The sequence below is a fragment of the Lycorma delicatula genome, chromosome 5, assembly GCF_047948215.1.
Source record: "Lycorma delicatula isolate Av1 chromosome 5, ASM4794821v1, whole genome shotgun sequence".
Lineage (NCBI taxonomy): Eukaryota > Metazoa > Arthropoda > Insecta > Hemiptera > Fulgoridae > Lycorma > Lycorma delicatula.
Genome location: NC_134459.1, coordinates 150,063,561 through 150,078,341, shown reverse-complemented (window position 1 = coordinate 150,078,341; position 14,781 = coordinate 150,063,561). Strand labels below are relative to the sequence as shown.

Sequence of the window (14,781 nt, the reverse complement as noted above, 5' to 3'; positions counted from 1 at the left end):
GTGGGAATTTTATAAATCTACTTTCAGTTAACATATGTTACTTTATTGTGCGAGGACGAGTGCATGCAACTATTACATGCGTACAACTGCAGTAAGTTCTTACTATCGCATACCGTCGTTAATATATTATTTCATTATTTTTTTCAAAATTACATCCGTTTTTTTTTATCGAGACAATGAATGACAAACAGATTAGGCTTGCTCTTGACGAAGGAATTTCAGATTATGATGAAAATGACAGTGACGACCTTGAGGGCTTGGACGACATCAAAAATACTGAAATTAGGGGTATCGATTTTTCAGAACCGCATCTCCTGAATTTTAGTAGCGACGATGATGATCCAGGTCATTTGAGTAGCGATACTGACACGGAACAGAAAATAAATGTAGCTGGTTCAGTTCTACATCCACCTGCTAAAGGAAACGGTAATCTATTTCATGAAATCCATTATCGTTCTCCAGTGCAGTTGGATATTGAAATGCAACCAGCTGTTGAGTTTCCTCTCTAAGATGAGGAACTTGACATGGCGGAGTTACATGGAAATCCAACTGACCGGGCCCAAAATGACAAAACAGTTACAGATGACGAAGGTTACGAGTTGGAAGGTCATCTGCCGGTTCTTGGAAGTCCCTGGTTAGTTTGTACTGATAGGTGTAAATATGACACACTAAACAGTTTGCCTTTTACGGGTCCGGAACCAGGTGCATTTGTAAAGAATCCCGACCTTTTTGGCTAAATCCGCTCCTCGTAAGAGAGGTCGGCCTAAGTAGCGTCGTAGGAATTTACAGAATGTGCCTGAATATATTCCTGATCCCCATATTCATGGGCAGACGCCGTTTTCTGTATTTATGTTGTTTTTTGGGGCTATCCTTGAAAAAGTAACATTACAAACTAATTTGTATTTTCAAAGCCGTAGACCTGATAGACCATTACCTAAGGACAGAATTCAAGGTGATGTTAGTCTTGATCAGATGAAATGTTTCTTTGCAATCATCCTGGAAATGGGTCATACTGTAAGACACACTTTACAAGCATGCTGGTCAACTGACGAGGTTTCCCACATAGCTTGGTTTGGGAATACATTACCTAGAACTGTCTTTCTTCATATTTTGAAGTATTTACAGTTCACTAACCAGGATCCACCAATAGAATCAGAAATGCAAACTGGTAACTATGACCGTCTCTGGAGAGTATGCGAAATATTTGAAATTACACGTCAGAAATCTTGCGAACTCTGTAATCCATGATAACAAATCGTAGTTGATGAGGTTTTATGCGCCTACAAGGGAAGTCTTGTTTTGGCAGTATATACCTAGTAAACGAAAGCGCTTTGGGATAAAGGTTTACAGACTTTGCGATAATTTTGGGTACACATTCGATATGAGTGTATATCTCGGGAGACAACAAGAAGAACTAAATGTAAACGAAACAATTACTGAACGTACAGTTATCAATCTAATTGCAGGTTATGAAAATTGTGGATATCATTTGTATATGAACAATTTTTTTTCATCCCTGCAATTATATAGACGACTGAAAGATGTGGGAATTCTAGCTTGTGGAACAGCTCGATCCAATTGTGTTGGAATGCCAGCTGAATTCACACGAAACAGACGTAAACAATTAGGTTTGACCAGACACCGGTTAGCCTGTCGTACGACACTGGATGGAATATCTTGTATTCTATTCAATGACAAGCGAAAGGTAACACTTCTGTCTTCTATTCATGGGCCTGATGAAGAGGGTAAATACAGCGTAACAATTCGCGGTACAGAAAATGTCGTGAGACCTATAATGATTGTAGACTACAATAATTACATGAGGGCTGTTGATCTATCTGATCGTCTGTCTTCAAGCTATTACTTACATAGGCGCATGACAAAATGGACGAAAAAAAACTTTTTTCTACATTTTTGATATGCTCCTTGTCAATGCTTATACGGCTTACAAGTCAGTCAATAAGATGGAGAAAAACCAATCCTTCAGATGGTTTCAAAATGAGGTTTTGAAAGGGCTTGTTTTATCATCTCATGGGATTTTCTGCACGAGGATCTTATGTAAGAAATTGTGAATTGTTACGTCTTGAAAATTGTGAAGCAAGACATTTTCCTAAACGTGAGGGAACAAACAGTTTTAGACAATGCGTTGTGTGCTCGGCAAATGGCATTCACGTAAGATCAGTCTGGAGGTGAGTTGCTTGTGAGGTACCACTCTGCATAGACGTATGCTTTCTCGTGTATCACACACGCCAAAATATCACCAACTAGGGGTAAGTGCTTTTTATTTATAAATTTATTGCTTCATTTTATTTGTTTAGGTTATTTATTATTTCATTCTTCTGTTTTTTTTGGGTAATCTCCCATATAGCGATTTTTTTATGTGTTGGGGTAAAAACTAGTGCGCTCTCGTAATTTCTTATTTTATATATTATATATATTACCATAAAATAAATCTGGATGTAACCTGAACTGCCTTAGAGAGTCGTATCTTGAAGCAAGGATAAAAATAATTCTAAGCTGATCTACTCTGATCAGAAGTCCCACTAGGGGTTAATTATTCCTTTCTTCTAACTTTCCCTTTTCTTTCTTGTTACTTTTTGAAAATACCATAGAACTGCATTTCATGCTATATTGGCCCCACCTGTACCGATTGAGGAAGCTGTATTATTTACTGGAAGTCGGCAGAGAATCTATTTCTTATATGGGGGATTAGACTGTTGGCTGAATTCACCTAAATTCTCAATTAACATTAATACAACAATAGTTAAAGACACATTTTTAGAAACTAATTTCTAATGATAATCAAAGCTAAATGTCAATGAGTACAGTTTTCCATTGGAAGGATGAGAGGTCATTTAGATGCTAATGACCATAACACACATCTGTGCAGAAAACTATTAGTAAATTAAAAAGTTGTAAAGTTTTCCCTTATATCAATGTAATCATTAATTTTTTTTAAGAAAACTATTAAGTTTACAGAAGATATTTCAGGATTGTTGTTTTTGATGCAATCATGTATATTGAAAAAAACATTTCTACAAAATTTGTTTAATTAAATTTGTATTTTTTGTGGATTAATTATGAGACTTGATTTTTTTTACTACTTAGTACATAAAAAAACAATTATAAGACCAACTCACTTTGTATGACTGCCTGCTTGCAACTGTGACTGAGATCGATGTGCTGTTGGCGGAGCAGCAACTGATGCTCTATTACAATTAGACTGGTGTGTAACAAGAGCAGAGTATGGTTCTGGACAATATTTTTGTTGCATATCATTCCTTGCAGCTGGTGGTCGATATAAAGTTAGCGGTGGCATTGCTTTTACTCTACTACCACTGGTGCTATTTGTATTTGAACCAGTATTGTTTGTATTTTTTACATCTTTATTAATCATCATTGACATCATCTTACTGTTAGATGCCAAAATTTGAGGGCGAACATCCAAGTCAACACTGCTGTAAAAAAAAATCTAAATTAATAAAGATATAATTATATTAGAATATTCATGATAAATGAACCCTCTTATGATACTGCTTGAGGTAACAAGATATTGTGGTGGTCACTGCCAAAAATCCAATTAGATACTAGCCAATTAGTCAAATGAATAATATATTTTTCTCTCTTCCTATAACAGTACAATAAAGAAACTAATGAACATATTATCAGCACGAACCAATAACTGACAGGGAATACTATGTCAACTGTAACACACATCCATTGTCAATTTAATATCCTAACTTCATTTCTGCATGTGTATTAAGTTTTATTTATTATTATTCTGATCACATATTTTTTTCAATGAATATACACTATTTTCTTGCTTTTTGTGTGTTTAGCAGAGAAATAAAAGGAGAGTAAAATTTTATACTTTTCAAACATTAAACTTAATTCTACATTCAAATATTATGGTAGGTCAATACTCATGTGTGTACATTTTCTTAATAAATAAAATTATGTTTGTTTTAAATAGACACTTACTACAAGTGGGACAATTATCTTAAGAAAATCACTGACAATATTTACAGGAAAAAAAAATTTGTTTAATTTTTAACTTCTGCCTTTATAGAATAGGTCAGTCATGTTCTCCCAGTTACCATGCTAATAAAAGTGTAATAAAGTAGAATGATACATTTTTTTTTAATGAGTGGTTTTAATACAGTTTGGTTTAAATTTAAGTCATCTAATTAAATTTCACACGAAATAAAAATGGTTGTTAGGATCTTACAGATTGATGAGAAAATGGTTCCTCATAAAGTGATCCACATCCAGGGAATGGAGCCTTGACTGTTCCAATCCATATCTTTTCTGATGTATGGAGCAAATGCAGAGGCTTAAAATGCTTGAGCTCATATTGTGAAGTACATCCATGATAATAATTAGAATGAAGAGTTTCAATTAATGTTACATGTTAGTTGAAGTGACAAATGGATGAAAAAGCTTATCTGAATACTTTATTTTCTAAAGTATATTTGCTTTAAAAATTGAGACTGATTTACTATTTTTATCTCCAATATAAACAATTATATTTTCTTATATAACTGTTTTAATTTATGATGCACACTTGTTTAATTCTAACAATAAATTCTTCTCCACGTGCTTTATTCATGGCTTCTAATCAATTTAAAAATATAAATGATATGAATGTCTATGGTATTAAAAAATATTTTAATATGTTATTTAGTTTATTATTATTATTGTAGTTAGATTAAATTAGCACATTTTAAGGGTTTCAATTGTTTATTTTAGCTGTCAATAAAAGAATGGAAGTATCTCAGTCCTCTGAAACGGCTGAAGTGTGTGATTCTCGGTTAGCTGCTAACTGAGAATGCTATGCTCAGACTCAAGCTGTAACTTCATCTACAGCAGGTGCGCATCAGAGCTTGTTTATCCAGTGAGCAAAACGTTCGAGGAAAGAGAAGTTTTCAGTTTTGTTATTTATCAGTATTATTCTCACAACCATGAGGATAACGAACACAGTAGGAGTCTAGAGACTAGCTAGATCCTAGCCAGAGACTGTTTAGATGGCCTAGCTACTTTAAAACCTAGTTTTCGTTAAGATAAATTCCTTCTTTTACAATTTTTTTCTCTGAATTTAATGTGACTGTAAATTATTTTGTGGACGTTAGACATAGAATTTGTTTATATAAAACATATCTATTAATACCACAGAATTAATAGGACAGCCAACTCCTGACTACCTTACTCTGAAAAATAATTTTTGTAAAAATAAAAAAGTACAGGCCGACTTCCATGACTAGGTAGCATCACAGCATTTCGAGTGGAGGTCCTGGGTTTGTATCCCGGTCAGGCATGGCATCTTTTCAAATGCTACCAATTTCTACCAGGGTATGTAACAAAATATAAAAATTGTGTATGTTTTGTTTTTATTAGTGCGTCAATAATTCTATAAATGAAATAATATACAAGCTAATAATATTTTTATGCTGTTGAAATAGGATGAATAATATGGAGTTTACTTAGGTAAGAGACTGATAGCACTAATTTCTGCAGTCTTTGGAGATTACTACTGTAGTGTAAAATATACAAAAATATTAACTTTTTTTAATTCAGTAAATATTATGTGACCTTCAATAGCTCTTCCTGCCAATAACAAATATGAAAGGGTGTATGAATAGTAGAATTAGTGAGTAGTTTAGTGACAGTACTGTATTTGTCATGCCACTGTTAGTCCAGTTGACATACTCTTTTTTAGCCATTTTTATTCTGAAGTAGTTTTGTTTTCTTTCACTCTTTGATGCTTACATTACAAATGTCTGAAAAAAGGATGCTTATCCTTTTTTTGTAGCTTTAACAATTTAACAGAAAATTAAAACTGTATACAACCTAGAAAAATGTTTGGCAAATAAATAAATTTTTTGGGAAAGGTTACAACAGTATATGATATATTTTAACACAAACATAATTATAGTCTTTACTTTTGCTTTAATTTACTTCACCTTCAGATTTGAAAAAATAGAAAAGCAATGAAGCTGCTAACATAAATGATGAATTACATAATATATATATATTACATGAATGGTTTGCGAATAAGACACCCATATGTGAATCTTCCCTTGAGGTATTCTATTTTAATTCAACAAATCTTCAAAAATTTTATTGCACAACTATTTTTGATTTTGATGATATTATGATGATATATGATAACTACCCACCTTGTAGTGGCAAAAAAAATGTTTTTTTTATTTTTTATATTTAAACATTTTTTTTTGAGTAAAAAAAAAAGTTGACTGTTACAGTGTCATTCATTAAAAAAAATGGCAGCCAAATCACAAGATTTTGAAAATTTCTCATTTTGGGGCCCAAAAACCACATGTGGGAGAGGTGAAAAAAATTTTAAATGTTTACAGCAGTAAGTACTTTTTATTTACTTTAAAACCTTATAAAATTTATTTTGTTACTCAAAGGGGTTCATGAGTAATGAAGCCATCAAAACCGCTAAAAACAAACAATAAAAACATTGTTCACTTTACTGAACAGCAAATAACATTGATATTTTTAAGAAGTGGATGTACTGAAACAAAAAATATCTGTACTTTCCATAAAACTGAATATTTAGATAAATATTTTCATATTAATACGAAAAGTTGCTCTGAGACCCATTTAGCTGTCACATTAAACTAAGAAATCTTTTTGACACTTTCAACAAGCAAAACAAATTTAAAATTAATTCCAGGGAGACCGCTATGTACAAAATGTTTAAACAAAATATAAAAACCACAAGATGATACTGAAAGCAAACCAGAATGTCAAGATATATTTGGGCCTCAATGGTTATAGTCGAGTCTGTGAATAAAGCTTGTTCAGTACTTGGCATTTCCCCCGTTAAGTTTCAAAAATTATCGAGCAGCGCAAAGGAACCAATTTAAAAAATAAAGTTACAAAAATAGCCCAGTCAGTTTTACCAGTAAATTAATGATTCCTTTGATTTAAATATTTCTACAGAAGAAACCAGTTTAGTACCACAAAATTATGCTGATTTAGGTAGGTAATATGAAGAATTAATCATTAAAACAAAGGATAAAATGAAAAAGCCGTTAGATCAACCCAGGAAAAAAATAATTTTTAATTTATTACCAAGCAGCTGGAACATTAAAAAAAATTCAAAATGAGGTAGTATTAGTATTTAGCCAGTCAACCCAAACAATTAGTTAAAACAAGTGGATTTTGTCACAAGTTAGTAAAAAAAACCCAGTCACATAATTGATGAAAATGTTATTAAATATGTCGAAGATTTTCACCAGAATGATGAGCACAGCCGAATGATGCCAGGCAAAAAGGATTGTGTCTCTGTAAGACAAGCTGATGGGAAAAAATTAATATTAAAAAAAGGCTTTATCTTTAAGAAAAACATAATTTAAAAATTGGTTTTTTCAAAACTTGCGATTTAAGACCTAGACTTTGTGTTCTGGCCGGTGGGTCAGGTACTCACTGTTTGTGTGTGTGTGTCACCTACCAAAAAGTAAAACTTATGTTACCTGCTCTAAAAATGAAACTTGATTATAAAATTCTCCTTTCAACCATGTACAAAATGAAACATGCATGCTGTCACAGTGTGAAAAATGTCCAGGCACTAATGAAGTGCTCAAATTATTGCAAGAGAGCTGGGATGATTTGATTCTGAAATTATCTTCAAACAGAGGGTTTCTGTTGACCATTGTGAACCAACTACTTAAATTCTTCTATTTCAAGAGTACTTGGATAAACTTACTGAAAACTTAAATAATCTAAAAAGGCATCATTTTGCGGTAAAGAAACATGCTAATTTCCTCAACATTAAAAACAAAACTTGTTGGAGGGTGAATGTATTGTAATGGGAAACTTCACCCAAAATATCCCTTTTTTGATACAGGATGAATCCAGTCATATCACTGGTCAAAAACTTATACCACAGTACATCCATTTCTCATATATTTTAAAAAATAGGGAAAATTACAAAGCCAAAGCTACTGTGTGATTAGTGGGTATTTGAAGAACAATACTACATCATTCTTCTGGTTCCAAAAGCAAATTATAAATAAAGTAAAAACAATGTTACCACATGTTAAACAATTTTTTAATTTTTCTGATGGATTCTCAGCTCAGTATAAAGACAAAAACATTTCATAAATTTGTGCTACCATCAAGAAGATTTTGAAATTGCAGCTGAATGCCATTTTTTTGCCTCATACCATAGAAAAGAATCATGTGATGGTATTGGTGGAACTGTACAAAGGACTGTGATTAAACCGAGCCTTCAAAGGACAGTCAACAATCAAATTGTTACATCTTCTGAAATATACAATTATTGCAGACAATATTAAAAATACAACATCTATTTTCTACTCGAATACAGATTTCAAGAAACTGAAGAGTACCTCAGTTCTTGTTATCAGGTAATCACAACAGTCCCAGAAAAAAGAACCTTTCACACAGTTATGTTCCAACAAATCAGAAATGTGTTATGAAAGTTCGGGTGACCTCTGAATGAGAAACATTATGTTAGAATTGGTACACAAGGACATTATTGTTTCTGATTGCTTTATAGGTTTACGAAAGCCAAAATGTAAAAATTATGTCTTACGTATACGATGGCATGTGGTGGTTAAGTGAAGTCATTGAAGTCAAAATACATGAAAATGAAGAGGTATATCGAATACACTTTTTCCATCTGCAGGGTCCTGGTACTTCATTCAAGAAATTACTGAGGAATAATCAAACATAGGTTCAACTGGAAAATTGTTTAAAATTCTCACGCCTTCATAGCTTTTTCTATCAACTGCTGGAAGAGAACTGCTTTGAGGTGTTTTTTTAAACACCTCAAAGTTTCTATTCAGGAACAAGGCAGGGACTCAAGTCAGGTGTATGAGGTGGTTGAGGAACTACAGGAATGTTTTCTTTGTCAAAAACTCATTAATTGAGAGTGCAGTGTGATAACGTCCATTGTCAAGATGCAGCATCCAGTTGTCTTTGATGCTGGTCTCACACAGAAACTCTTTTCTGCAGTCTTTCAAGAATTTCTCAGTAAACATATTGATATACTGTCTGCCCTACGGGCAAAAACTCCATATGGACAATGCCATTACTATCGAAGAAACATAGCATGATTTTGATTTGCTCATTTTTGCTTTTTTTGAGATGTGGTGAGTTTAAAGTGTGCCACTCCTTGCTCTGGCATTTTGTTTCTGGGTTGTACTCAAATATCCAAGATTCATACCACTAATAACATTTTTTAGAAAATTAGGATCAATTTAAATTCATCCTAGAAGATCGTAGCACACTTCCTCCCTGTTGTTTTTCTATTCAACAGTGAGGTTTTTGGGACCAATTTTGCACAAGCGTTTTTCATATCAAATTCATTTGTAAAATTTTATGGACTGTGGTATGGTTCAAATTCAATTGTTCTGCAATCATTTTGACAGTTTATCGCTAGTCGTATGTATCAAGTCTCTGATTCGCTCCACATGTCATCACTTTTTAACGTAAACAGTCATCCAGAGCATGTGGATCATCCGCAACTGATTCCCAGCCATCTCAAAGTGCTTTAAACCATCAAAAAATTTGGGCTTGTGACAGAGCATCATCTCCATACACCCTTTTCAATTTTGAAAAAGTTTCAGTAGCATTCTCACAGAGTTTAACACAAATCTTGATTGCACAATGTTGCTCCTAATTAATATCACTCATTTTTATAATGCACAACAAAAACTCGTTGCACAAAACCTTTGTTTACGTCTCACATGGCAACAATAGACTAAAAAAAAACTATTCCCTAATATAAATCAGCTGTTCAAGACCTCATATTTGAATATATCTTGGTAATTGACTATTTATTAATTATCAATTTTTTCATTCTAATGAGTTTAGTTGTAATTTTTATAATCTGAAAAAATACAAAATATCAGTATTTTTGGATACGTTGTTGACAGTTAGAAGGAACAGTGTTTTGTTGGCTTCATTACTCATCAACTCCTTTAACAAAATAAATTTTATATGGTTTTAAAGTATATAAAAAGAACTTACTGCTGTAAACATTTAAAATTTTTGTCACCTGTCCCACATGTTGTTTTTTCGTGCCCCAAAAATTAGACATTTTTAAAATCGTACGATTTGGCAGCCATTTTTTTTAATGAAGGACACTTGGCAATAGTCCAATCTTTTTTTTTTATAAGTACTACTAGTAGTTAAGAGTTAAAAGGTAAAAAAACAGGGCTGTTACCCTAAGCCATTCATTATTTATTTTAGGTCCAAAATCTGAAAAACAAATATTTGTAAACGTAACCTCAGTAATTTAATTTTATAACAAAATTAATTTTGAGTACACAAAGATAAAGTTCCATCTTTCATAAAAGTCCTTTTGGACCCTCTGTACGATGTTAAAAGAATGCTACAGCTCATGAAAAAAGTGACAAAAATGGCTGTTTTTCCCTTTTAGCGAGTTAGAAAAGTCTATACTCAAGAAAAAATTTTTTAAGATTATAAAAAATATTTTTTGGCCATACTTTTATTTATTATATACCAAATATCATCAAAATCAAAAATAGTGATGCACTGATCATTTTTTGACTTAAAATGGATTACCCACTAATGATAAATGGGTATTCATATCAAATTTGAACTTTCAATGATTAACATATAATTAAAAGTACAAAAGTTAATGAAACAAAGAGGAATAAGGAAAGTGATATGATTTTGTTGACAAAGACAAAATGTAAATTAATACTATTCTAAATTGATGGTCCTCAAAGTTCAAGAAAAGTTTTCAAGCAATCTTTAAAATTAAGAAGATGCTTTATTTATCAGTGCAAGATAAAAAAGAGAGAGCAGTGACCATCTTTATAATGATTTGGTACGTGCAATTAATGATAATATTAAAAAGAACAAATAATTCATTATGACATCTCTTTCCATGCATTTTTCTGATATTTCACATTCTAGATAAAATTGTGTACATTGGGTGCTAACTGAAAATCATAGAACAAAATGGCTGAGCAGTGTGTTAATATTCTTTACTCAATACAGAGAACTGGACTATGGCATCTTGAGCCAGATGGATGGGTGATGTACATAATACCTGATATAAAATTACAAGCTATAGAATAATGACACACTTGCAAATGCAATGTTTACCAAAATGCAAGCCAATGTTTTCCAATCAGAAAATCATCAGCACAGTGTTTAGGACCCAAAAGGTAGTCTTGCTTGTTGACTTCTGGCCTTGAGGCTGCATAATATATATTGCAAAATGCTGAAAAATTGCATTGTGAGATCCAGTACAAACATGGCTTGCTTACCAGGAGCATTTTGTTAACCCATGACATCATTTGCCCATACCCTGCCACCAAAATGCAACATTCTCCTCATGATTTTTGACTGGGAATATTTCAAGCTTGGACCTTGCACTAAGTGACAATCACCAGTTCCTGTGTTTTTTTAATTTTCCTTGCCGGCTCACAGTTCAACAATGACAAGGTCAAACAAATTGTTAGTATGAGGCTTGCATTGAAGGTAGCATTATTCTATGATAAACAGGGTACAACTACTACCCTGGTATGATAACTGCCTCAACAATGGCAGGAAGTATGTAGAAAAATAGAGTAAGGTTTGTACTTCAAAGAGTAATAAAAGTTTTATGAGTATATGTTATTGATCTTTTTTTAATAGCCCTGCAGAACTTATTTTCTAGATAGCCTCTCAATAACCATTTGTCAGAACATGGAGATTTGATATAGCACCACCAAACATTTTTATACGAATTATGTACCAATTATTAGTTGGATGTGTACACATTAGAATATAGAATGGTGCTAGCTATAACATAACTCTCGGCCTAACACACCTCTCTAGAGCTGCAAATAGTTATAGCAGCTGATCATAGCACTGGAGAGGTAAGACAATAAATAAATATCTTACCTTGATTTCAGAAGACTGCCAGAACAAACCACTGTTCTTCTCGTAGAATTCTGTCCAATTGAGAATGTTTTTAAATTTTTTGAAGAAAAAGATTTCTCTACCAACTGATGTATCAAAAATCTTCGAAATGCACTTACAGGAGGAAACACTAATACTCTGAAACACCAAATTATTAACAAATATGAAACATTTGAAGAATAATGAAGAGGCAATACATATATTTTCTTTCCTCCTCACGTTCTTAAAGTAGAGAGAGTGAAGTATTAAGATCACAAACTTAATAAATTTATACTAAAGGATGCTAAAAGTACAACCTTAATTTATGGGTGTGAGTGCGGACATATGAAACTGATAATTAGACAACAAAAGCAATATATATTGCCAATAATTATACAATTGACACATTGAGAACTTGAAATATTTCAACTAGACATTAATCCGTATTTTATATTACTAGTAATAAAAAATAAGACAGATAGATTTAATAATATAATGCTAATTATCATTGTCTAATAATTGATAATAAACACAAGAGTTACATTTTCCACTAAATGACATAATTTGTTTGTAATGAATATGCATTTTGGTCATGAAGGTAACTGTGTAATTAAATTCAGTCCTACTCAGAATAGCTATTTTAAATTTAAATTTACATATGATTAACCTCAAAACATCCTTGATTAATAGAATAATGTATATCATAATTAAAAATAAAAATAATTAGAATAAAAATATGTAAAATTGTACTGTTAAGTACTGAAGTATATAAAATAATTAACTCAAAGCTGTAAAGCCCTAACAAATTGTTAGGGATGTAGGATGTAGAGGGTATACTGAAATGAAACGACTAGCACTAGATAGGGAATCTTGGAGAGCTGCATCAAACCAGTCAAATGACTGAAGACAAAAAAAAAACTCAAAGCTCTATATATATATTTTTGTAATATAAGATTTTTAATTTCAATTCTCACAAAATATTATTTTCTGAGAAAAATGGACAAGCAATTTAAATTTTCTTTTATCTTGCAAGTGACACAAAACTAGTCCAACTACTTCTGTTACATCTGGTATGTTAGATTGTTATTACACATAATGTAATGTTATTTATTTCCCATTAAAATTTTAAATATAATAAATAAATCTGGATATTTAACAAAATTAAAATTTTTATTGCTATCTGAATCAGTATGTTATGTTAAGGCATTTACATTTTGTATTCACGTTTTTGTTTCCTTGCAGCTAGAAAATTTTTATACATAAGACTTAAATCAAACCCCTTTCATCACAAGAACCAATTCAAATAGTACTATAATGCAGTGTAATGAAATCATGCACTGGTGATGTTTTTGTTGAACCAAATACTTTGTAAAATTCTTAAATTTATTAAGCCAATACATTAAATTATATTCATTAATTACTAAAAACATAATAAAAATAGAAAACAACTTTGTGTTTTAAAATATTTAAATAGCATTCATACAGATATACAAGCACGCATAAAGGTTAAATGTATTTTTAAATTAACTGTTACGTACCGATAAACAAGTGGTTATAAGTAATGTGAAACGTTAAGCTATTCCCAGAAAAGGCCAGCCATTCTCAAGAATAACAATCATTTTCGGTTTTCCCCCACAATGGTTTTTTTTATGTTATGTACTGGTAATTGCTCTTGTTATAATTATAACTACATGGTATTTAATAGTATTAGCAGAGAAATTATAAATATAATCTAGTCAAACTTAACCTACGCTTGCTAGTCAAGGTTAGCAAAAGGTATAATGCTTATAATGTAATATAAAAAAACCCACTGTGGAGGAAAAATAGAAAAGAACCAAATAACAACCATCTCTGTCAAGTAGACTTGATATTTTAATCATCAAATAATTTTAAGACGTACTAAATTCTGGATATTATGATCCCATGGTACCAAATGCCACCATGTAATAACCCTGATAAAGGAACATAATACACTGAATAATAGTTAACAGCAGAGTGTCAATGAAAATTAAATTACCACAATCATGAATTATTTTAATCAATACTTTTGTTAATACTAAGTCAATAATAAAAAAAAAGTGCAAAACATCTTTTGATAGGTAACCTGCAATAAAATTAATCTTTTTCAATCAAATACCGAACTTTACAGTAAATAATAAAATTGAAAATACACTTAATTCCACAGAAAAATTTCAAGACAAAAAATTGTCATACAATAACAATAACATATTTAAAGAAAGTACATCTAAATTATTTAAAAGATACAATCTTTAAAAAATATTTCAAAAGTTTATAAAATTATTCAGCAATTTTTTGTTACCTTACTTAACTGTCACTTAAAACTGAAGGCTATATACCTTTCATAACAAATGCCAATTACTTAGAAAGACCGAAAGCATTAATTTTATAAAATGACATACGGCCTTGATTTGTCCTCATTCCCTAATATTGGAGGTTATACTTAGGATCGTTTTAAAAATAAATTTATCATGTATAACAAAAGTATTATTCTACTCAAAAATAGTAGCATCACTGGGCAATATATATTAGTAACTTACGAATTCAAGCATTTACTGCAGCTTAAGACCAAAAAATTTTCAATATCTATTTTAACTACTTCCAAAAATTCCTGGTCTATAACAGATAAACAACTAATATCTGCCTCCCACTCCAGTTTGACTTGAGTATATTTTACTTTTAAATCACTTTAAATAATCTCAAGGAACTAACGCATTCCAGTAGCAATACCTATGATGTAAGACATTACATACTTTCTGCTCTGTTTACGAGATCCTCCATAGAGTATCAACATAAAAAAGTTAATAGCTTATTACAATGTTAAAAATATTAACTAATGAATTTTATTTTCTG

At 31.5% G+C, this 14,781-nt stretch overlaps 1 protein-coding gene across 3 annotated transcripts in view; it reads right to left on the bottom strand.

Annotated features, from left to right (window-relative positions):
* The window catches only part of LOC142325482 (uncharacterized), a 38,825-nt gene extending 24,132 nt beyond the window's left edge, over window positions 1–14,693 (bottom strand). For 2 of the 3 annotated variants that reach the window (XM_075367299.1, XM_075367300.1), the window contains exons 1-3: window positions 14,469–14,693; window positions 11,914–12,069; window positions 3,141–3,458 (exon numbers count right to left, since the gene is read on the bottom strand). In XM_075367299.1, coding sequence (XP_075223414.1) covers window positions 3,141–3,409 — 269 coding nt within the window. In that variant the 5' untranslated portion in view covers window positions 3,410–3,458; window positions 11,914–12,069; window positions 14,469–14,693. The remainder of the gene's footprint in view (window positions 1–3,140; window positions 3,459–11,913; window positions 12,070–14,468) is intronic. The other variant, XM_075367301.1, reaches the window with a different exon arrangement.
* Window positions 14,694–14,781: the final 88 nt, after the last annotated feature.